The sequence below is a fragment of the Vipera berus genome, assembly GCF_964194415.1.
Source record: "Vipera berus genome assembly, chromosome: 2".
NCBI lineage: Eukaryota > Metazoa > Chordata > Lepidosauria > Squamata > Viperidae > Vipera > Vipera berus.
Window position 1 is genome coordinate 123,092,660 of NC_138203.1, and position 25,253 is coordinate 123,117,912.

Below are 25,253 nucleotides of genomic sequence, written 5' to 3' on the forward strand. Positions count from 1 at the left end.
CAGATTAGATCTTCTGTCAGAAGATCCAAAATTATGGGTGGAAGCATCGGTGCAATAGAAAAGCTGATTTTCATTGCATCTTGTATTTATCCAAACCATACTCCCACTGAAATATAGTTTCACAGCAGCCTGGAACTGGCATGAAAGGTTTCATCCCATGAACAGTGGAAAGATTTTTTTAAAAATCCATCTATTAATGGATAGTTAGTCAATTTTCTCTATAACGGAACATAGAGAAAATAGACTATAGGACAAAGCTACAATACATACATCTCTTTGAGAAATGTCCTGCTGTCACCTTTTTGAACTTAAATCATGAGTCTGGCCCAAGGAAGCCTTCTTTGTAACCTGGAACCCAGGTTGAGTTTCGGACAGAAGGCAAGAGTAAGACAGAAGCTATCCAGTATTCAGGATCCCTGAGGTAGTTGAGCCAAAATACAATCAGGAAGGAGAATCAAGAAGTCAGCATGTAAGGGTGTTCAAGAATATGAGTAGATACCCAAACCCAAAGAGTCTTTGTCCAAGCAACACTCAGCTGGACGAGAAAACCTTATACATTTTTACTGCCTGAAGGGTCCTTTTGCCAATCTTGATGAGAAGGATCACTTCAAAGGTAGGTACTTTTGGGAGAACTACTTTTGCAAGATCCAATCTGGGTCGGTCATCGAGATCAGAGGGTTAGTCTTCCAAGCTTTTGGATTCGTGCTGGAGCCCATCCTTGGGGAATATCTCTCTAGCAGAGTGTGTGCTTTGGGCTGTTCTCTGCTATTTATATAGTGCCTGGTTGTGTGTGGCTTTTTAGTTGTTGACTGGGGTGTTGATGGCCAGCTATTAAGTCATTGCCTGTTGTTTCCTTGTGCTGTCAAGCCCTCGCCTCCTAAGTACTTGATAAGCTACTCCTGTTCACTGGCAAGGGGCCCATTTCCCAGGCTTTCTCAACATCAGGGGTTCACCACAGATGAAAGCTGAATCTAGAGCCAACATAATTTATTCAAGAGCCTTGGTGGAGCAGTGGGCTAATGCCTCCTTAAGTAACACCAGCTGTCTGCAATTAGTGCAGGTTCAAGTCCCACCAGGCTCAAGATTGACTCAGCCTTCCATCCTTCCGAGGTAGGTAAAATGAGGACCCTGATTGTTGGGGGCAATAAGCTGACTTTGTAATAATGCCGCGTGGGGGGGCCGAAAGCCCTAATAAGCAGGCATATACATAGAATGAAGGCTATTGCTAAGCACAGTGATTTGTGCTTCTTAGATTGTAAGCCGCCCTGAGTCTTTGGAGAAGGGCGGGATATAAATGGGATTTTTTTAAAAAAGTACTCTTGTGAGAGTAATAAGTACCCTTTTGGTAAACGCTCCACCTATATCGTTCTAGGACTAGCACAACAGCCATCTTCTTCCTTTATATGCCACATCTTGAGTCTGATATCACAATTATGGTCAGCAACACAAGACCAGCTAAAGTAGCTGGCTGGAGTTTCTTGCAGGATGAGACAAGTTCCACCTCTACAGGATAATGATCACTGATCTCTAAGGCCTGGAAAGTGAAGAGAGGGGAAAAAGGATTAGAAGTAGAAATGTTCCTATGTTCTGCTCTGTACCCAAGGGAAGAAATGCCTTCATCACCAATGCTAACAATTTAGCCCAATCTTTCCCACACCAGTGCTCTTCCAAGATGTGGGATTATAGCTTCCATTATCCCCAATCAACCTAATCATTGACAAAAGGCCATGTAACTGGAACTTAATGAAGAAGAAAAAATAAGAGAAGAAACAGATAATCTCTCAGACATTACATGATATAGTTAGAGGGAGTTATGTAACATATCTTGACATTTTATAGAAATGGTGGTCAGGGATTGGTTTTCTAGTCTCTTGTGACTTTAGCATCCCTCTTTAAATATCTTTTGCCTATCGTAGTACAGAGAATTAGTGCCTGAACTACAAAATTATTGGATCAAACCGGCAGTTGGGTCCCACAATGCAAAAAGATCAGATGATGATCTTTACCTTGTTTTTGTGGATAAAAGGTTCGCATAACAAATTAAGTCACAATCTAATTGGCCACACTGTGCTGTCATTATGCCCTCTTCTCTACTAAACTGACCTCTTTAACTATCATACATTGTTTCTAAGCTCTATTCAAAGCACCATTTCTTATGAAGAAAGCCCTAAGTAGTTTCAGATCAAGGTATTTGAAAAAAATTATATCTTATGTATGATTTTCCTGCCTGTTGTGTGAGGATTGGCAGCCCAGAGTCATTGTGAGTCCAGCAGCATACACTTTAATACATGATGACAATGATGATAGCAATAGCAATAGCACTTAGACTTATTATACTACTTCATAGTGCTTTACAGCCCTCTCTAAGCGGTTTACAGAGTAGGCATATTGCTCCCAACAATCTGGGTCCTCATTTTACTAACCTTGGAAGGATGGAAGGCTAAGTCAACCTTGAGCGGTTGAGAATTGAACTCCTGGCAATGAGCAGTGAATTAGCCTACAATACTGCATTCTAACCACTGCGCCACCACAAGTCTTGATGATGTAGGATGATGATGATGATGATCTCACCATCTTTAAATATATATTGGATATACAAAGATTTCCCTCCTTTTAAAAAAAATCACTGAGCTTTCAATATAACTAAATTGTTTCTGTTTTGGGGCTGCACTATATTATCCTGCGCCTTCATTTATTGCATTTACGTAACCTTACTAACATGGATTACTCTTGTTATGTTTTCTGTACTTCCTTAGCTTTTGGGAAGGTTGCTTTGCAGCCCTTTTTAGAAACAAAGCAAACTAAACAAACAGCTTTTTCTACTGAATGTAGTTATATCAATTTCTGTCTCTCTTCCAAAAGTGACTGATACCTCTTCCTCAGAAAGTCCAAATTCCTTGGGGAAATCAAATGGTCGAGCTGATCCAGGCACGACAGCATTCAGACAGCCTTCACCATGAACCACAATTCTGTTGGGAAAAAGAGATGGATTATAGCAGGGTGGATCTTGCAACAGTTTGTTTGACCCAACCTAGGATGCTGGATCCTGCTGGCGATCCAAGCAGTCCTGATCCCACCTGTCATAGGCACAGTGGGTCTTCTCTCGAACGGTGGTGTCAGCTTGGTCTCCAATGAGCCAATGAAAGCCGGGTTTCTGGCGCAGGCGGATGTCTTTCCAACGTTTCTTGGCCACATATCCACAATCTGCATTGAAATCACCCAAGAAAATCATGTCCTGTATAGGAAGGAAGAGAAATAACATCCGATCTTTCAAAATCATTAAATTACTAGTAGAATTAGCAAGTTATCATTCGTGGTTTTGGAGTTGGGTATCATCAATATGCTGATGATACCCAACTTTTCTTTTCGACCCCAAACCACCCCAGTGATGCCCTCGCTGTGATGTCCCGTTGCCTGGAGGCGGTTCGGGTCTGGATGGGGAGGAACAGACTTCAACTCAACCCTGACAAGACTGAGTGGCTGTACATTCCGGCATCCCGGGACATTCAAAATGTTCCATCTCTTTCTATGCGGGGTGAGCTCTTACCCCCCGTGGATAGGGCTCGCAACTTGGGAGTCCTCCTAGATTCACGGCTTACCCTGGAAGATCATATAGTGGCCGTGACTAGGGGGGCTTTCGCCCAGGTTCGCCTGGTGCGCCAGTTGCGGCCCTATCTGAACCGGGATGCCCTGTGTACGGTCACTCATGCGCTCGTGACCTCTCGCCTTGACTACTGTAATGCTCTCTACATGGGGCTTCCCTTGAAGACCACTCGGAGGCTCCAACTGGTACAGAATGCGGCCGCGAGAGTTGTCTTGGGAGTTTCCCGGTACTCCCATGTTACACCTTTGCTCCGCGAGCTGCATTGGTTACCAGTTGTCTTTCGGGTGAGGTTCAAGGTTTTGGTTACGATCTTTAAGTCCCTACATGGCATGGGTCCGGGATACCTCAAGGACCACCTGCTGCCGGCATCAACTCCCCTCCGCCCTGTGCGTTCCCACAGAGAGGGCCTCCTCAGGGTGCCGCCAGTCAAGGAATGCCGACTGGTGGCCCCCAGGGGGAGGGCCTTCTCTGTGGGCGCTCCGGTATTATGGAACCAACTGCCGGTGGAGCTCCGGACGGCATCAGACCTCCGAACTTTCCGTCGTGGCCTGAAGACCCACCTATTTGAAATGGCTGGTCTGGCCTGACGGGGGATTATGGGTTTTAATTTGTCGTTTTAGATTTGTATTACTGTTTTTAACTGGGCATGGGTTTAATCTTTTTTTTAATTTTTGTATTGTCTTTTTTATATATGCCCTGTGAACCGCCCTGAGTCCCTACCAAGGAGAAGGGCGGTATACAAATTAAATAAAACTTGAAACTTGAAACTTGACTCAGCTGGACCTATTGTTGGCAGATCTTCATCCAGCAATGTGGTGATGTTTTACAAGAATAATAAGTAGCATTTGATATCCGCAAGTGGGAGCACATGGCTGACCTTGAAAAGATAATCAGAGTAGGGCCTGGTTAGAACATGGATGGAGGACCACTAGGAAACCTCAAGATTGTAGGCTAAACTGGGAAGTGGGAAAAACATCTTCAAAAAGGTAATAACAAAACATTTTTATATTGAGAACTAGGTTGGTGTGACAATTAAAAGGCTGGACTAGAATCAGAGAAATGGTGAGTTCTAGTCCTGCCTTTGGCATGGAAGCCAGCTGTGTGACTTTGGGCCAGCCCACCTACAGGGTTGTTGTGGTGGAAAAATAGGAGAAGGGAACATAATGTATGCTGCCTTGATTTTTAGAAATAAAAGTGAGATATAAATCATTAAATAGATGCCAAGAAATCTATTGTTCAACCAAAACTTTATTTTACTCTTGAATGTTCAAGGTGCTTTACCTTTGTTACCTGGTAATTCTTTTCAAGGACCATCAGGGCACTTTGCAGAAGGATACCAGAAGCCATGTTATGTGTTTGTTGTAAAGATGAGAAGCATGCATGAATAACAAAATGATGTTTAAACCTGTTACTTATTAGAAGGGCAATTTATTTTCCTTCTTGGTTTTGATCATTTGTACTGACTTTTCATGAATGGCAGTGTATGACTACCATAAAGTAAGTGGGGGAAAATGTTGAAGCTGACAGAATTGGTAGAATTATTTCTAGCTGCTTGTTTCAAACTTTAGATAAATGGCAAACTCTAGCTCGCTGGTCACATACGTTGACAGGAAGTGGTAGCAATATTAATGTGGCGTTGCTCGGAATTGCCCAGCAAATTTAAATTCGGCTGAAATATTGCTGGTGGGATACTAACTGGCTTTACATGCATCACAAATTTGATTCTAGTTTTAATCTATTTTCACTGATTTTAAAGATTTTCTCGGGGATTGAAACGAGAGCGGTTATTTTCAAGACCATCTTTTCCAGAGAAATGCTTTCTCTTGTGTTTGAATCAACACCATTTGTTAGGCAGGGGGAATGGGATGGGAGGAGAGGGGCAGCCAGACTAACAACAACACATAATACCATTGCAGTAAAAGCCCTGCCCTTTCCTATGTGCATTGTGACGTTGTGTGCATGCTTCAAAGGAATGGGGATGGTGCTGTGATGGCATGCTACTGCTTTCCTTGTGATGAAAGTAGCAGGATCCTATGGATGCTGCTGGTATGAATGAATATGTTAAGTCTTCCTTTATGGGAATACAGTATCCATATACTGTATACAAAGTCATATTAATATTGCAAATGTAGCTGGGGATGCCAACTGGCAGTGAAAAAGGACGGGGGGGGGGGGAAGGAGGGAGAGCAGTGTAAACGCTCCAATGTTTGGGGCCCTTCTATAAATTCTCTGCCTCTTGCATTGATCATTGACATACCACTGTGGCCCAGCGTTCCTGAACATCAAGGAAAACATCATAGAGAGCATCAATTTCAGCTTCTGCCTTGGATGGCATTGTGTGCTGTGGGATCAGCACCAGCTCTGGAAGCTCTTGGGAGAAGTGCAAATAGAACACAACTGTAAGGATCAGCCACTCAGTTTGGAAACCAAACTCAACACATTATTGTTATGAACCACCGAGGTACCTCAGTAGTCAGTACAGGATAAATTTATTTATTTTATTTTATTTTATTAGATTTATATACCGCCCCTCTCCAAGGACTCGGGGCGGTGTACAAGGCAATTAAAACGCTAACAACACACAAGGTATAAAAATTAAAATAAGATTAAATCAATAGCCCTAAGTAATAAATACATTCTAAAATTTAAAATTGTTTTAAAATTTAAACTCTAAAATCCAATCCCTCAGTCCAGGCCGGCCTGTTCAAACAACCAAGTCTTCAGGTCGCGGCGAAACGAGCGAAGGTCGGGAGCCATCCGGAGCTCAACCGGAAGCTGATCCCAGAGGGCAGGCACGCCCACAGAGAATGCTCTCCCCCTGGGGGCCACCAGTCGACATTCCCTGACCGACGGCACCCTGAGGAGGCCCTCTCTGTGGGAGCGCACAGGACGATGGGAGGTTAACGCCGGCAAAAGGTGCTCCCGTAAATAACCCGTAAATTAAAAAATAAAGAGAGAAATCCAGCCACAACAGCGAGAACAAGCTAAACTTTGGAGCCTCTGATCTCCCCTGGTTATTTTGATTAGACTTGAAACAAACCTCTGAATGCAGGTATCATGGAAAACATTGAAACTCTTCTTAAAAAAAACTCTGGGCAGAAGTGCTGGAAAGCAAAAGGTCCCCACCCAGTGCTCTACATGACCCAGGAAAATTCTTGGGAAAGAAAGATGAGGCAGCAAGAAGAGCCAGCTCACCTTCTGACATGCTATGCCTCTTACTGAGATTATGTTGTATTAAAAAAGGAAAAAGAAATTGCAATTTGTTTATAAAAGGAAAATAATTGTCCCACTGGCTGGTGGTATATGATGCTAGCAGAGGTTCTTGTTCTGTTTCCATTATTGTTATTGTGTGGTGTGTTTTGATTTAAGGGTGAGGGAAATATCAGTATTTTCCAAGGGTGATCAGTTTTCCTTCTCCAAAATACATATGATAATTACGTTGTGCTTTGTGAAAGCATGTATACAAGCTAACAATACAGGCTTAGATCCAACTGTTACCTTGTACACAGTACGCTTCTAGAGTAAATATCACCTGAAATTTGTAGTCTATTAAATTGATATTTTGTTATTTGGGGGGAGGGAGGGAGGGAGGATGTCTCATTAAGCATTGGAAGTCCTGACTTACTCAACCACTACCTTGTACATTACTTTTAGAGCAGTCATTTCTCTACCATTTTATGAGAAGCCGTACTACTTACTCATTTTCTAAACTTGTCCCTGGATTCAACTAGATTGGACAACAGAGATTTCTGGGTCAGAGCATTCTGACGGTTATGAATCTCTAGAACAGCAGGAGTCTTTGAAGTGGGGCTTAAGAAAAAAAAATGCCAGAAACTTCCCTCTGCAACATTCTCCTCCAGAGATCTGGATTATTCTTGCTGGAAATGAAACCTCATTTACAATCTGGGATCTCACCTTTGTTTGCCAGGCTGAAACGGGCGATAAAGGGTTCACGAGCAAAGACATCAGGTCGGTCTGGATGCAGGTCTTCATATGTATAATAATCCAGTATCTGAGTCTTCTGATTCCTACAGGAAGTGGAAAACACAAGAAAACAGGCTTGGTCCCAGAAGTTAGCATTAAAGACCCAACAATAGATTTCTCTCCATGCTGGATTTCTGTTCCTATCTCCAAAAGAATTTTCCTCGGTAGTCAAATGGGGGAAGGATTCGGTTTCTCTTTGCCATACCTCTTGTGTTCCCACTGTGTTTCCATCTAGCTTTCCATTTCTCCACCTACCTTGGATGGACCACTGCATGTTTAGAAGTAAAGAAGGGAATAGGATTGTATTGATTCAGTAGCTCTGCTGATTTTGTCACTCCCCCCCCCCCATATTTTAGATCTTATAAGAAGCAATCTATAAGCAGCCCTGTGCTGCAAGATCATTCTCGTGTGCTTATGCTAGGCCCATGGATCCAAATTATTTTCAGCTCCTGCAACTTAAATTGTGAGGCCTTGCTAGATGTGCAGTTTGTGGAATCTTACAGCTTCTTAATCTTGGTTTCCTCCAGGTTTAAGGGTACGGTTGACTCTTAATGTGTCTAAAGGATGATGATTGGGAAATAGCAGATGGATGACTCTGAAGGCATTTATTAATGTTTGGAAGTGAATCATGGTGGTGGAAGGATCTGCATACAAATCCCTTATCTGCAGGTGACAGAGGATACAATGAAACATGGTTGGATGGAGATAGAGAATAGATAGATAGATAGATAGATAGATAGATAGATAGATAGATAGATAGATAGATAGACAGACATAATAGTTTGATGGATGAGAAATGGATAGAGAAAAGATTGTGAGTTTGTATGTATAGGTGGTATGAAAACAAATAAAATAAATGAATTCGGAATGCTTATATGTGAGCATACCATGTGTGTTGGCCAAGGTCTTCTCAAAGGCCTGATCTGGTTCCCACAAGAAATAGCTCTGCTTTAGGAATTCAGGATTAGAATGGATCTGACATAGATGTTAAAAAATATGGTGCCATCATTATTATCCTTATGTTCAATAACACATGTACAACCAATCATAAATATTGCTACAGGTAGTTGGATTAAGTGAATATACCTGTATATGAATACATATCGTTCTTGATAATTTCCACGCCCCAGCAAAGGGCTGGTGAGGCTACTGTAGCTGTGTAGATCATCAAACCTGGGAAAAGAAAATTCCATAGGATTTAAGCATGCTTTATTTTCTGAACGAGGAGTACAGTACATGGCTATGGAAAGGTGGGAATCTTCTACCCTTAGATAATCTCCTGATCTTGCCAAACTAAAGCAACTATTTGAATATGTCTACAATGATAGTCTTGGAATTGCTAAGGAGGAGCTGTTTTAACTTTAAATGGGTAGTTCAAAGAAGGACTAAGGGTGATATAATAGCAGCGTTCCAACATTTGAGGGGCTGCCACAAAGGAGAGGGGGGGTGTCAAAGCACCTGAAGGCAGGACAAGAAGCAATGGATGGAAACTAATCAAGAAGAGAACCAACCTAGAAATAAGGAGAAATTTCCTGACAGAACAATTAATTAGTGGAATGGCTCGCCTCCAGAAGTTATGGGTGCTCCAGCACTGGAATTTTTAAGAAGAAATTGGGCAATCGTTTGTCTGAAATGGTATTGGATTTTCTCCTAGAAGATCTCCAAGATTCCTTCCAACTCTGTTATTCTGTTAACTTTATTTCTCCTGCCCAGATTTTCCATGTTTTTCCCCCTGCAGTGAAGTCCCTCCCTCCTGGCAATCCAGACTACATTATACCATAAGGAGAAAGGCAATTGCTACTTGTCTTTTTCAAATAACTGGACTACCTTTCTTGCCTAAATGGGTCCTTCTTTCCTTTCCTGCATCTGATCACTCCAAATTCTCAATCATCCCTGACATCAATTCCTGCTCGTCTATTTATGTCCCTCTGGATCATGTTTCTTCTGCAGCTGTCAAGACTCACTGGTGCAAGGCATTCATCAAAGCAGGCACTGCCTTTCCTTTTGCATCCATCACTTCTTGTAAGACTGAGATATCACAGCGAGCCAAGATCTGTAGACATAAAAGAAGGGAAGAGAGCAGAGTATTAGAATTAAACCCCTTTGGACCCCTTTGTATTCTCTTTGGGGAAAGCTGGCTGTGACTGAATCAGCTCAGTATGGCCCAGCTGATCTGATTGCAGCTTGTCCTGAAAGTTGGAATCAGAGAAAGCAGATAAATGAGTTCAGGTATCAGGCGAGAAGGATGGAGAGGAAGATTGCTGCCAGCTGCTCCCATTGCTTTTCTCTTAGCTTCAGTCAGTTAGAAACAAGCCCAACTTAACAAAACATATTCTTGACAAGGAATTGAATATGGGTGGTGATGAGTAACAAGGGAATCAAGACTTTTGCATTGCTATATACCCAATTCTTCATTTGAAATGGACTTCTAGCACTGATACACGAGTATCCAGAGCTCTGGGGAAAGAGTGACATCATGCGCATTATGGCACCATTGCACATGTGTTCCAAATTATGCACTGGGGTAATTTATGCCATGAGGCCATTGATGCTAACTAAATAAGACACATCATTTGAGGTGCGATGGTGTGGCTCATTGGGATTTCTAACAGACACATAGTATGAAATAACTTTTCCCAAGCTTAGTTTCCGCAGATGCTAAGCTAGGCTAGAGCATGGTTGAGGGGTTGTGGTTTAGCATTTCATGGGAGCCTAGATGGCTTTTTTTTATTACATTTATATACCGCCCTTTCCCGAAGGACTCAGGGCGGTTTACAGGGTGATTAAAAAACAAAGATACAAAAGTTAAAAACAAATTAAAAAAAATTGGCATGTTGGGTAAACCAGGCTATTGCATTAAACTACAAAGTGACTTATATGGGGTTTTTTATCATATGAGAATACAAACAATTATATTTGGCTAGCTCAGCTTAAGGGTTTAATATATCACGTGAACACCTCTACCGTGAATGAAGGGAAATAAATATATGTATCCCAGGATAATGTTGCAGAATCCAATCTGGGTCAGTCACTGGGACCAGCGGTTTAGTCTTCTGAGCTTTCACATTCATGCTGGAGCCCATTCTCAGGGAACTACTCTACCATGACCTAATTTTCAAGGCAGAGGTTTTCCTCCCATTCAGAACTTTTCTTTTAGGTAACATCTGTACAAACCAGTGGCCTAGTTGAATCATTCCTGGAGTGTTTTTTTTTTCATTTTCATTTTACAGGTAGGAGTTTGCATGGTCAACACTATGTTTCCTGTTCAGAACACATTCTCTGCCAATATAAAATAATGCTATTGTGAACTTAAATCGCAAATCTATGCCTGCTGCTCTGCTGCTTTAGATTGTATTCTCCTCCATAAATCATTAATATACATATAAACATAAAAACCTAGAGGTGAAGAAGTAATCTTCGGCTCTGTAATCTCCTTGGTGTTTTTTTTTTAATGTGAGCCCGTCTGCTATTGTCTGCCACCCAAATACAAGCAGGCCACCTTCCTAAAGCTAGTCTATGGCAACATTTCTAAGCCTACCTTTTTTTTTTTACAACATTTTCACTACAAAAAGGTATATAATGCTTATAAACAGCATTCAAACATACAATTCTTGTTGCGTAACATCATTAATTCTTGGGTGAAGATGAAAGAAAACAATTCCAAGTCTCCTAATTTTGCAGCCTTGACCATTTTATGCTAATTAAACCAGTTTTCACTGGTTTTATATTTGGAGAGTTGACTTGCTTCTGATAGACGTGAGAAGTCAGTCCCATTGTACTGATCTTAAGCGCTGAACAAATATTTCAGGCTTTGCCAATACCTTCATAAGGGCTAGAAATTTAATTCAATTTTTTAAAAAAGCAGAAGAAATTTGTTTTCCATATTTTTCTTTTCAAGGGCCGCAAAGAGAAAGGGGGAAGGAAATAGCTGGGGACTCCCTCTGCCACATGTGTTATCTGGCCACCTACCTTGACAAGTATCTCCACGACTCTTGGCTTGTTCACTTTCGCTTGAGCAAAGCGTTGTGCATTGAAGGCACATATCCGGAAGGCAGCTGCTCCTGAGCACAGCAGCAGGAGCAGCACGGCAGGCAGAGAAAGTGGCGCATCCATCCTTAGGAATCCAACTCTATATGTGAAAGAATGAAGGATGGCAAAAGGAAGGAAAGCAGACTGCTTGAAAAACTGGAAGGGATAAGGGGAAGGGAAGGTTTATATTTTATTTATTTATTTAATCCCATTTATATCCCGCCCTTCTCCAAAGACTCAGGGCGGCTTACAATCTAAGAAGCACAAATCAATGTGCTTAGCAATAGCCTTCATTCTATGTATATGCCTGCTTATTAGGGCTTTCGCCCCCCCCCCAGCGGCATTTTTACAAAGTCAGCAACAAACCCAGGCTAAAAATGGAAAGGAGGGCATCAAAGCAGATACCAATCCAGACCCTGGAAGTGCAGGTATGTCAATGCTTCCTGGGCCAATATAGACTTTGGGCTTGGCCTGGGTCTAAGCGACAGCCAGGGTGGTGTAGTGTTTAAAGCAGGGATCTTCAAACTTGGCTGAGGAATTCTGGGAGTTGAAGTCCACAAGTCATAAAAGGGCCAAGTTTGAAGACCCCTGGTTTAAAGACACTGAAGAATCTGGAATTGTGAATTAGGTCCAAATGGCAGTGGAGTAATTTGGGGCCAGTCCCTGTCTCTCAGCCGTAGGAAGAAGCAAGGGTAAACAAAGCACTTCTAAAAGTACTGCCAGCAAACTGCATAGACTTGTCCATTTAATCTCCAGGACTTAAGACCGACTCAAAGGCACACATGCACAAAAGTAAGAATGTGAGGATTGTTATCAGGGCCATGACAGATGTTGTATCCCTTCTATATTATTATAGCCTTAATCTTGGCAGAATTTCCATCAAGTTAATTGTAATTAAGCCTTGGATTTATAACTCATTTTATCGCTATGCTCCTGGGGCTCGTTCTCAGACTATATTTTTGCACCCTTGCAAACAGCTAACGGAAGAATGGGAGAATTAAGAGTAGCCTTCGGTAAGGTGGGTAGCTATGTAAATTTGATTAATTATAAATAAAATAAATTAATAAATAATCCAAAGTCCTTCCTTCCTGTTCCATTTCATGGCATTTTAGGGGGAAAAAAGCAGAATCAGTACTGAAACGGTAGTAGGGAAGGCGAGCCCCAACGATGCGCTATCCAAAGTTGCCCAGCGTCTACCCACAGAGCAATTGAAGCAAATCATTTTGGCATGCCGATTCCAATTAGGTTTAGTACGAACTAAACCTGCTTGGAAACCACAACCCGAACTTGGAAACGGGGGTAGTATATGGTTTGACAGCAGCAGCTCTTGCTGTAAAAGGGGAAGTGGCACCGGGCTGTTATTTAACCGGCTTGGGAGGGGACCGGGATGGATCTTGCAGAGATTCCAGAGGGGATCCAGAGGTATCTTGGACACCCGCGTTTCCACACTTAAGAGCAAGCTGGATCGCTCGGGGTGAACCTCGTCTGCCATGACACAGACACCACAAATAGGAAGGGGCGCCGGGCGCTGCTCCCGCTACGAGTCCTCCCTTCCTTCCTCGCCACTTTGGGCGATCGGACCGTGCTTCACGCACCGAGCCTGGCTCCCTCCCCTCGATTACCAAGCGCCTTACCTGCCACACTGAGTTTGGTGACCGCCGGTGCCAAGTCAGTCCCACTCCTCGCCGCCATCCCATCCAGGACTTCAGCAGAGGAGGCGGGGGCTCGACGAATCCTCGAATCCGGAACCCACCACAGAGAGGGAGGGCGCTAGCAAGACTGACTGATCCCAGCGGCTTCCGCGTCCTTTGGGAGGCCTTCTCATCTGTGCGCCCGCCCAACGCTTTCCTAGGTCGCTTTCTCTTCTGTATGTCTATGGAGGCTCTCAGTCATCCAGGTCATGGCTGGCCCAAAGGTGCTTTTTCAGCAGCTTTGGGACAACATCCAATTGGCCTCAAGGACTCTTTAAAAGAATGCAAATTACCAGCTGTCTGCAAGGTATATAAATCCTTCTCTTCTCTACCATCCAGTCAGAGTTGAAGAAGCTTTTCAGATGAGAAGGGAAATGTCTTCAAAAACAACAACAACAACAAAAAAACAAGACAGTCCAGTTGCCTCCTGAAAAAGCACCTTCCGGATTCTCTTCTGTACTTCCCCAATTTCCTGTGACTTGCAAAGATGCAAGCTGGAATCAAAAAGGGAGAGGGTCTTGCTTATTTAAGGGTGCATCAGCAGAATCTGGACAAAGATACCTTGTTTCTTGCCACAGTTTCGGATCTTTTCTAGTTTCTCCAAGCGACCTCTTTAGCACTTTCTAGTTGAAAAAGAATAATGGCACTTCCCCAGGACCTTTGTGTTGTTTCCTCCTGCTCCCCTGTGTTCCTAGCTAGCCTGCAAAGTACTTCCACCCTTATGGAAAGGTATCCCAGGAGCCAAAAGGCATTGTAACAAGGTCAGGAATCTCTGGGCCTTGCTGAGCTGGTCGCAGAGAGGTCCACTTCTTGTTGGTTATGGGCCTCAACAAACCATCCACTTGAGGGGAATGGCAATGGGTGCTGTCCGAGGTTCAGCCACAGCTGCCAGGCACCAGTAGGGTCTAACCTATGCACACCAACTGGTGGAAGGATCTCCTTCTGTGGGAATGGGGAGATAGGAAGTGGCTAGAGAACTTCAGGATGACAAAGAAGACACTCTTTGACATTGCTGATCAGTTGATCATTTTATTTATTTTATTTATTTTTGGGACTTATATGCCGCCCTATCTCCCGAAGGACTCAGGGCGGCTAACAACAATAAAAACAACAATAAAAAAGTTAAAAGAAATTAAATAAACAGCCCCAATAAATAAGTTAAACTGAACAATTAAAAATTAAAACATTTTAAAAACCCTGTTGTCAGTCCAGGTCAGCCTGATGAAAAAGGAAAGTTTTAAGGCCACGGCGAAAGGACCGGAGATCCGGGGCTATCCGGAGCTCAAGGGGGAGTTGGTTCCACAGGGCTGGCGCTCCCACAGAGAAGGCCCTCCCCCTGGGGTTCGCCAGCCGACACTGTCTAGCCGACGACACCCTGAGGAGGCCCCCTCTGTGTGAGCGCACTGGGCGATGGGAAGTCGTTCCCAGCAGCAGACGGTCCTGCAAATATCCCGGGCCTAGGCCATGTAGGGCTTTAAAGGTAAGTACCAGCACCTTAAATCTCACCCGGAAGACAACTGGTAACCAATGCAGCTCACGCAGGAGGGGTGTAATATGGGAGTATCGGGATGCTCCCATCACTACCCGCGCGGCCGTATTCTGCACCAGTTGGAGCCTCCGGGTGGTCTTCAAAGGGCAGCCCCATGTAGAGAGCATTGCAGTAATCTATCTGGGAGGTAACAAGTGCATGAGTGACCGTACGTAGGGCATCTCGGTCCAGATAGAGGCACAACTGGCGCACCAGGCGAACCTGGGCAAATGCCCCCCTGGCCACGACTCCAATATGATCTTCAAAACTAAGTCGTGAGTCCAGGAGGATGCCTAAATTGCGTGCCCTATCAACGGGAGGTAACACCTCTCCTCCCATAACCAAAGATGGAACCTCTTGGACAAGTCGAGATGCCGGTACGTAAAGCCACTCAGTCTTGGCCGGGTTGAGCTGGAGCCTGTTCTTCCCCATCTAAATCCGTACCGCTTCCAGGCAACGGGACATCACATCGAGGGCATCGCTGGGTTGGTTCGGGGTGGAGATGAAAAGCTGGGTATCATCAGTATATTGATGATACCTCACCCCGAAACCACGGATGATCTCACCCAGCGGCTTCATATAGATGTTGAACAGGAGGGGCGAGAGCCAATCCCTTTGAAGAAGCAAGTAGCCATTGCTGTGTGGTGGCTGGCAACCATGGCTCCCCACTGGGAGATTGTCCAACACTTTGGTGTTTGGGAGATCAACAGTGGGCACTTTTTTGTTGAGGTGTGCTTTGCAATAGAATATGTTCTTCTAAAGGATATCATTTGCTTGGGTGAATACCAGAAGCTATGTTTCCAATCCACCCAGTGAATGATCAGAGGTTGACAGAGGTTGATTGATTGGCCAGAGGGGGGAAGAGTGTCCTTCTGCAAGTGTCCTTGAAGCAAAACTGAACCTAAAATATTCTTGCATGCTTTAAGATGCCAGAGTGGCAACTCTCAGTCCCTTCCCATTTTTGATATTGTATTCAGTGTCCTAAAGTTCCATCTCCCAAATATCTCAAATAATCACTGAGTGCATCTTTGCTGATTTTCCCCCACCCCCCTACTTCAGCTGGTCTCTTTCCTAGATTATGGATGGCTTTGGAGAGATGGGCTTTCCACACTGTTGGAGCAATGGATGATTACTGCATACCAGTTTGCGCCACCGCTGGTATGAGTATACAAACTACAAGGAAGTATTATTGTTCTTCCTTCAATGTAGGCATGTTTTCTGAGTCCATCTTGAAGTACACATTCTGCATGTTCCTGTCTTGGATGGCAAACCTCAGACAGGGACTACAGAGGAAGTGTACAGAGTGCGCTTGAGATAACATGCGAAAAACAAGATCTTAAATTAGAAAGATAAGCTTATGGAATGCAGGAAACCGGAACATATATTAATCCTTGTGTTAATTGAAAGGGATGAGCAATAGATAAGGAAAAACAACCAATTTCGGGATGGCATGTAAACTGTTAATGTTTAACTGCTAAAGCTATTGTTTAAGACATACATATATGAGTGAATGTTAACCAATAAAGAATACAGCTGCTCAAGATTCGTGTGAGTCTCTTTTCATACTTCACTTCAAGGGATCATGGATCCTTCTGATTGCTTCACAATCATCAAAGTGAGCTGGAGTGATAAGAACCATGGCTTCACCTTTAGTACATCCTCCCTCTATGTGAGGCAATGGATTCAAGTGTTTTTGCATCATCTAATCCAGCTATTATGCTTGGTGAGGTGCTTATTCTCCCACTTGTTTTGAGAGATGAAGCTTACTCAGTTTGTGCCTGGCTTTCGAAACTTTCTGAAGGTCATCTTGATTGGAGAAAGCTAAATTACAATTGCATCTTCAGACTTCCGGTTCCTGTTTTTCAGCGGAGCAGTTGGAAGATTCGGAATGCCGAATCCTTTGACTGAAATTTCTTTTTGTTGGGGACCCTAAGGGGCCAGAACCCACCCTGAAGGGGTGGCATGAAGGAAGGAAATCCCAGGGACTTAGGAGAGATTGCGGTCTCTCCAAACAGTCCAGGAGAAGCCTCCCAGAAACCAACAGAAGAAAAGGCTGGCTAACTCCATGTCCAGCCATAGCTGAAAACAAACGGAAATCATAAGCTTTTAAACTAAGCGGATCTTAAACAGCATGCTTGAATCTGGGTAAGAATATTGATTTTCTTTATCCTACCTATTTTCCTGAAGAAGAAAGTCCCCAAAATAAGAGATCTCCGAAGGAAAGGGGGAGGGGGACTCAGTTCCCTCCCTTTTGGTTAGTGGCGAAACTTACCCTTTAGAGAAAGAAAAAAGTCTAGAAAGACCTGAAAAATGAGCAAATGCTGACATCTGCTGGTGGATGGGGATTTTTTTTCTGACCCTCAAAGTTTTTAGAAAATGCAGCTGTGTAAACAAAGTGAGAATAACAAAGCTGAAGCAATGAATACTTCACAAAAGGAAACATATGATAAGCGACAACAATTTCAAAGGACAATGATTTTAAATTACATAGAAATCCAGAATAACTTTGAGAGCATTAATCAACTTATTTCCAATTTAATTTCACTCCAAGAAATCTCCCAGGAAAATACAGTAGAGATGACTGAACAAAATTCTGAGGATAGAGACTTGAAGATGGAACCGTATAAAATGATCACTTCACAAAAGGAAACATATGATAAGTGGCAAAAATTTCAAAGGACAGTGACTTTAAACTACAAGGAAATGCAGAATAACCTTGAGAGCATGAATCAATTTATTTTCAACTTAATTTCACTCCAAGAGATTTTTCAGGAAAATACAGTAGAGATGACTAAACATAATTCTGAGAATAGAGACTTGAAGATGGAACCATATAAAATAAAAAATTATGATTTAATCCAAATGGGAAATATTTTAACACGTCTAAGCAACTTTGAAGATAAGAAAAGAATGAGAAAAAATTAATTACAGGGAAACAAATGATGCAGCAAAATACATTAAGAAAGGCAACGGCCAGAGAAAAAAGACTAAAATGGAAATTCAGCAAAAAAAAGATGAAGCTTATCAGAAAGAATATTTAAAAAAGAAACATTTGTTTGAATATGGCTAAAGAATTGGAAAAACTTTGAAATATACTACTCTTAGAGGGATGATTTTTCCCCCTTAACTAATATGTTTTTTTCCTTCTGAAAAAAGTTGAAATGATTTAAACAAAAGCAAATGTTTTAGTTATTTAAATGTGATGATAAGAAAAGCATAAAAATGTGTTTTGAATGAGAGTTAAAGGATTAGATGATTAGAACTATTGAATGGAATGCTTAAAGTTTAAATAGATTAAATACATTCTTAGCTATGGTCAAAAAGAATAAGAAATTGAGGGAATAAATATATATTAAATTAGGAGGGATACATATTTTAAGTTATATGTTATTTTTTGTATCTCAGTGCTCTTGTCTATTTTTCTTGTTTTCCTTTTCTTTCTTCTTTTTCTTTTTCTTTTTTCTTTTTTTCTCTCTCTTTTCTTTTCTCTTTCTACTTTTTCACTTGTTGATTAAGAAATATAAAAGCATGAGAGGGTTTATATGGAAAAAATAGAATTGAATGCACCAATGTAAATATAGTTAAATGTTGAAAAGTTTGTCACTTGTAAGAATATTTAGAGTTTGGGGGGAGAAATAAGCTGAAATAAACACGGTAACAGGATTTATGATAAGGCAACCAAAATGACAAATAGGGTTATTGAAACTATATACTTAACTGTTGTTAATTAAAATAACGAGAATCATCTTAATCTGAAGTTTTGCAAAGACAGATACTTTGGGGAAAGGGGAAATCAAATGAAATTAACCTATGGAATATAGATTATAGAAACTAATTGTTAAGGACTGTTTTATAAATGTTACCCAGACAACATACTGTTTACAAATTACTGAATGACTTATGTTACGTTAAAAAATTCTAATAAAATATTGATAGAAAAAAACACACAATTGCATCTTCAGTCACTGCTATATGGTTGTGGACATGCAGTTGCAAGGTTGAAGGGCCACAGGCAATGCTAAACAGCACGGTTGCCAGTTGCAGAGGAAAATGTAGCTTCTGTGTTTAGAGCCTGTGCCGCTTTGCACAATATTTATGAAACATAAGGGCATGTAGCCTTGGTGGAGCAGTGGGCTAATGCCTCCTTAAGTAACACCAGCTGCCTGCAATTAGTGCAGGTTCGCGTCCCACCAGGCTCAAGGTTGACTCAGCCTTCCATCCTTCCGAGGTAGGTAAAATGAGGACCCAGATTGTTGGGGGCAATTAAGCTGACTTTGTAATAATGCCGCTTGGGGGGTGTATGAAAGCCCTAATAAGCAGGCATATACATAGAATGAAGGCTACTGCTAAGTTTGTAAGCCGCCCTGAGTCTTCGGAGAAGGGCGGGATATAAATGGAATTAAAATAAATAAAAATAAATAAAATAAATGTACCCAGCTGCAACCTTCTGACACAGGAATGCCTTGTCATTCTGCATCAAAAAATTGTTGAAACAAAGGATGATCAAAACTTACTGGAAGAAAGGCATGTCTGGGATGCAATTGCTGATCTCCTGCTTCAGGTTCATTGACACAGCATTTCAGTTTACTGATGCTTGCTGATTTTTGATATGTTGGTTCTCTTGCTTGTGTGTGATCACCCAGGCAGCTAACAAAATGTCTGTTTCAGCGGATCAACTCCTATTTTTCCACTTCTTTGTGTTAGGACTATGTTGTTGGAGGAGAAGAGCAGATTTCAGCAGAAGGATCTGATTCATTTATTGGACAGTTTCCATACAGGGCCAACAACCAAGAGCAGACCATGCTGAAAACAGGCCAGATTGGCAGAACTGCCTTTCTGCACACAGTGTGGATGTTAGTCGGGGAGAAAAACTGGTTAGGTATAGTGAGAAATAGAAGACATAGGAAGAAATATGTCGCTTGTGGGGGAACATTTCTTCCTTGGCAAGGTGAAAGAAACTCTGAGCAGCTGCAAAAGAATAATGAAGCCTACATCATGATGTCACAAAGAGGCTGAATTTCAGTAAATCTAACTCAGTGGGTCTCGTTTGGCAGAAAAAAACAAGGTGAAGACAGGCATGTGCAGATGTTACATGTTACAAAGCTAACGTAAAATGTGCCTTGTCTTTTGAACTTGAACCCACAAAAAATGTTACCAGTTGACCAGTCTTCCCCAACCTGATATCCCTCAAAGGTACTAGGTGAGGATTCTGTCCTTTTGGCCAAGTTGTCTAAAAAGTTTGGGAATTCAAGCATCACTAGGTCTAAGGAACCAGGAAAAACAGTTTTAGTTGCAATTGGACTTAATTCTGTGTCGGATTCAGAGACCAGTCATCGCAGGTGTCCCAAAATATCTGTCTGCCTATGCAGAGTTTATTGTATTTATAGTTTTAACAAGCAGGAAATAATGCACAGCAAAAGCATTGTTTATTGGTGTACTCCCTAGTCAATCTTAAAGAACATCCAAACATCTCAGCCAGGGCAGAGTCTTCTATTACAGCTCATGTCTCTTGAGTTCCTCTCTCTTGCCCTCCAAAAGATACCTACTATAGGAGGACTGACTAAAATTAATATCATCTCAGCATGTATTAGAGCGCCAGATGATATTAATGATTAAGACATCGGGCTAGAAATTTGGGGACCATGAGTTCTAGTATTATTCTGACCTTGGGCCAATCCTTCTCTCTCAGCCCTAGGAAGAATGCAATGGCAAGCTGCTTCCAACATCTTGCCAAGAAAATGGAAGGGAATCAGTCATAATGAGTCAAAACTGACTCAAAGGTGTACATACACACAACAGCATGTACTGATTATTCATGAAGTAATTTTGTGTAACACAGAAAAACAGGTGGGATGGTGACTAGCAACCATTGCAGTATGGCACAGAACACTAGGATCAGGTTTGTATAGAGACATGCAGTTTGTCTTGGAATCATGGGAAGATGCAAGTAGTTATCCCTGCTAGCTTAATCCTACCCCAAAAATACTATGGGTATGTTCAGTGTATGTTCAATTCCAGGTATCCAACATGTGGTTCTGCTGTCTTGGTGGCTTTTCAGCCATTACTGTGTCCACAATTGGATAGCTTTCCCTCTCTTCTCCACTGGGGAGGACACCATAAGGTTGCAGAAAAGTGATGTGTTTTGCTTTGTTTCTCTTTACCAGGAAGCACTCAGTTTGGGCTGGTGCCCCTTTACTGTGTACCTGGGTTTTGAGGACTGCAAAAGGCCGCCAGGTCGTTATCAGTTTTTAAAGAGGAGGGTTTACCCAAGGCAGTAATGGCTGAAAAAATATGAGAAAAAACATGATCAGCCATTTCCCCTCGTTGAGGTGTGGCCCAAAGTGCTCCTGAATAGGTATCAATAGATAAATGAATATACTTCCAGGGAGCCAAGGAGGGAACATGGGTGACATCCATTTGCCATAGTTGATTAGAGGCAAAACCACGGGGATTAACTCCCGTGTCCCCCGAGGGGGATGCCCCAGAACATTGGGGACAGGATGAAACAATTTGCTTGTCTTGGTCAAGTGGAATATGGCAAGCTTGTGCCAGCCCCCTGGCATTTTGATGGAAAAAAGAGTGACTGAAGAAAGGATCTGAAAACAAAGTGGGTAAAAACAGAGCCATGAGATTGGAGTCAATCCTGGGTGTAATGTAAGCACCTGGAAAATTAAAATTAAGTTGACGCACATGAGAGTCAGAGATTAAATTAAAAGGCTGTTGAGAAAAAGTATAAAAAGCTAAAATAGCAGCAGACAATTCTGAGCATTGAGGGGACGACTGTATTGCAGTGTAGGACACCTTCCATGTATCATCATGAGAATCCTTGTAAGCAATCGCTCCTCTCATTCGCCCTCCATCTGAAAAAACAGTCGGAGCTTGCAAAAGCGGAGAAGACAAAAGCAATGGGTGGATAGGAAAAGAAGTCATTAAACACGCAAGCCGAGGATCTTTAGGCAAATGATATGCAATATAGCCCACATAGTCAGTTAAAGCACACTGAAGAGATAGGTTATTCTGAAAATAAAATTGAAAATCAGATTCCAATCAGATGGAAACAAACTTCCGTCAAGTAGGTTAAAACTTACAAATCTAAACAAAACAACGCAGAGTAATTTCTTTTAAAACTCAAAGATTTCAAAAAGAATTGTCCAACTAGTACTGCCTCCTCCTTCCAGAAAAAAACAAAACTGCAAGCTGAACCTGCAAGAGTGGGTATTAAATTTCACATCCACCCTCCCTTTCTCAGACCAGAATTCTAAGCAGAGAGAAAAAAAGTTAAAACGACCAGCCCCCCCTTTTTCTGTCTCTCTCTCTCTCTCATTCTTAAAGTAACACAGCGGGGAGGGGGGGAGAAAGAGACTGGAGGGGGAAAAGGTAAAAGGAATTTTACAAAAATCTCACCACTAAAAAAATAGCTTGCTCTCCTTCACATGCATTTTCCATAAATCCCCCATAAAACTCTTCAAACACTTACAACAATGCAAACACTTACAACAATAAAATCAGCAATTTACTGTTCCTTTCACAGCCTGGGGTGGAGGTGGGGGTGGTAGGGTTTTGAGGCTAATACACACACATTTACACATCAGCAAATTAACTCATTCACGTCCATTCCAACTGCCGGCATAAACAATTTCACATGCAAAAATTTCATTTCATACTTTCTCCAGGCAAACCAATAACTATTATTATAATTTCAGGGAGCTGTTCACAAGCCAATGAGCTCCTTGTTCCAAATCTCTTGTTTGTTTTTAAATAAGGCCTTTTTATTTATTGTTATCAGAGGGGATTTATACCCTCTTCCAAGTCTTGGAATAACACAGAACAACATAGACAGACATATATACACAGATACTAGTAAAACAACAATTCATTTAGACCAGGGGTCGGCAACCTGAAAAAGGAAAAGAGCCACTGGGAACCAGTTCCATCACACATAAAAAAAAGTGGGAGCCACGTGCGTGCGTCCATGCACGCGCATGCACAAAAACGTTTTGCGCATGCGTAAAACGGTTTTTTCTTGCGCATGCGCGGACGTGCGCGGTTGCCATTTTTTTTATGTGTGATGGAACCGGTTCCCGGTTGCGTGACGGCGACGGCCCGTTTGCAGAGCTACCGCCTTCGGCAGCCTGCAAACGTGCCGCGACAGCTTTCCCAAAGAGCGGCGCTGCTGCCCGTTCACGCGGAGGTCCATTTGGAGAGGTGCGCGCGCACCACTGCCCGTTCGAAGAGGTGCACACGTACCGGGCGGCTGGGAGCCGCAAGAGACAGCTCAAAGAGCCGCATGCGGCTCCGGAGCCGTGGGTTGCCGACCCGTGATTTAGACATATGGCTTGTCCTGTAAGAAGCGAGAAAAATCAGGGGGTGATTCCAACCAAACATGGTTTTATAGGGCCCTTTAACCATCTCCCATTTTTCTCACCATTCCAAGTCCAAGCTTAATGTTCCAAATGTACAAATATAAGTATATAACAAAACAAAACACACATCGATTTGGAGTTTGAGGCCAAAACAGGCCTCTCCTAAAAGGAGAGGCCTGTTTTGGCCTCAAACTCCAAATCGATGTGTGTTTTGTTTTAATTAAAAGGAGAGGAACTTTAATGGTTACTTACAATTTATCCCACCAACTTCAAGACAGTGGGGAAAGACTAAAAGGAATATTGAACCTGGGATCTTTTGTAGGTGTGAAGTGGGAGGTGTCCTCACCTCCGACAAAAGGAATCCAATAGTCCAAAGAGCCAGATTAAAAGAAAAAGACAGAAAAAAAACCTTGCTTTTGGTTTCAACCTCTGATAGAAAGGGCTGCAAGATGCTGCAGACATGCCCCCTCTTGGATTTCAACATTCCCTTTTAAAATGACCGGGTTTTCCACACTTATAACACTTTCCTTGAGGCTTGCTGCCTTGTGATAAAGCGGCTGCCAATAAATTGGTTTGATAAAAGGCTGTTCCTATATCCTGTAATCTGTTAACAAAATCAGGATACGGCTCAGTAGCCTTCTGCCTGATGTTAGAGAAGGCTTGATGAGGTTTGCCAGAAACAGGTACTTTTCCAAATGCTTGGTAAGAAACTTGTAAAGTAGCAGCTGGTAAAACAACGAGCATCAACTGAAGCAAAGGGACCAGACCCATCAGCAATTTCTTCTACATTCCCCCCACTTTTGCTAATTGTTCCTCTAAAATTTGCCTCATGGGGGTATACAATGGCTGTGAAGAAGCAGAAGAATTAACCTCTTCATGAGGAGCTGAAGGTTCAATTAAAGATGATTTAGGGGGGGAATTTTATTTTATCATAATCAGGTGGAGGTTTTGTGGTCAATTGTTGTCCTGCCAAAGCATCAGAGCCAATTTTTTCCACTGCTTGACGGCATTGAAACCATAGATGTAATATCTGAACTGGAGCCCAGGGTTCAAGATGTAAAGTATGCTCTATCTTTACTCAGTCCTGTAAACGGAGCGTCCTGCGCTCCGGATACCAAGAACAATGTTTCCCTATCTCTCCAACAAGCTTCCTTATCTCTGCCTCAGGTGCTTTAAGCCCTGACTTTTGTAGCAGGAAGTAAAGTTCCTCTACATGCTGCTGCTGTTGGTGAGATAGATTGCAACCCATACTTACCTCTGAGGGGTAAGTGCACCTTACGGTCTATTCCAGACGAAGGTAAATATGTTGAAAGTTGCTCTCCCAGAGGAAAGTCCATATTCCAAAACTCTTTTTGTTGGTTTGTTTGTGTTTAAAGATTTATTGTCCCTGTTCGGGTGCCAGCTGTTGGATTCAGAGACCAGTCATCGCAGGGTGTCCCAAAATGTTTATCTGCCTACGCAGAGTTTATTGTATTTATACAGTTTTAACAAGCAGGAAATAACGCACAGCAAAAGCATTGTTTATTGGTATAGTCCACAGGTCTGCAACCCGCGGCTCCGGAGCCACATGCGGCTCTTTCAGCCGTCTCCTGCGGCTCTCAGTCTTCTCCCATGTGTAGTCCAAAAAAAAAAAGTGGGACTAAAAAAGTTCAGCCAATCAATTCAAATATGCAGGGTAGGTGCATATCTCGCCTTGGCTCCACTCTTCAGTCAAACCCTGTTCTGCGCATGCGCGCATGTACGCGCATGCGCACACAATTTTTGCGGCTCCCAGTATTTCCTTTTGTGAGGGAACCGGTTCCGAGTGGCTCTTTCACTGTTTCAGGTTGCTGACCCCTGGTATAGTCCCTAGTCAATCTTAAAGAACATCCGAACATCCCAGCCAAGGCAGAGTCTCTCTTATCTAGCTGGTTCTTGGCAGTCCTTGGCAATGCTAATTGGAACGAGCTCATAGACATGCAGATAACAAGATACTAAGGCAGGTAGTTTTCTGCACACAGTCCCTTCATATCCTTGACCTCCATCTCTACAATTCTGCCATCATTATGTATTCT

The 25,253-nt window shown here is 42.5% G+C and overlaps 1 protein-coding gene across 2 annotated transcripts; it reads right to left on the reverse strand.

Moving 5' to 3' along the window:
* Positions 1-1,306: 1,306 nt before the first annotated feature.
* Positions 1,307-24,623, reverse strand: LOC308662487 (deoxyribonuclease-1-like 1). Of its 2 annotated transcripts, none has more exons than XM_081318353.1 (10): positions 24,455-24,623; positions 13,252-13,686; positions 11,558-11,717; positions 9,553-9,641; positions 8,675-8,761; positions 7,520-7,632; positions 5,862-5,974; positions 3,078-3,235; positions 2,873-2,969; positions 1,307-1,534 (listed from the first exon to the last, which is right to left on the reverse strand). In XM_081318353.1, the coding sequence occupies exons 3-10, from the start codon at positions 11,699-11,701 to the stop codon at positions 1,400-1,402; spliced, it is 936 nt and encodes a 311-aa protein (XP_081174479.1). In that variant the 5' UTR covers positions 11,702-11,717; positions 13,252-13,686; positions 24,455-24,623; the 3' UTR covers positions 1,307-1,399. The 2 variants fall into 2 exon arrangements, with proteins under 2 accessions (XP_081174479.1, XP_081174480.1); XM_081318354.1 differs by having other exon boundaries at positions 13,252-13,662; positions 24,455-24,575.
* Positions 24,624-25,253: the final 630 nt, after the last annotated feature.

Bases quoted from the DNA above. Each gene is read 5' to 3' on its own strand.
- LOC308662487 (XM_081318353.1), bottom strand. From the start codon at position 11,701: ATGGATGCGCCACTTTCTCTGCCTGCCGTGCTGCTCCTGCTGCTGTGC. The intron at 9,642-11,557 runs GTAGGTGGCCAG...TTATGTCTACAG, and splicing joins TCGTGGAGATACTTGTCAAG to ATCTTGGCTCGCTGTGATAT. The intron at 2,970-3,077 runs GTGGGATCAGGA...TTTTCCCAACAG, and splicing joins ACCCACTGTGCCTATGACAG to AATTGTGGTTCATGGTGAAG.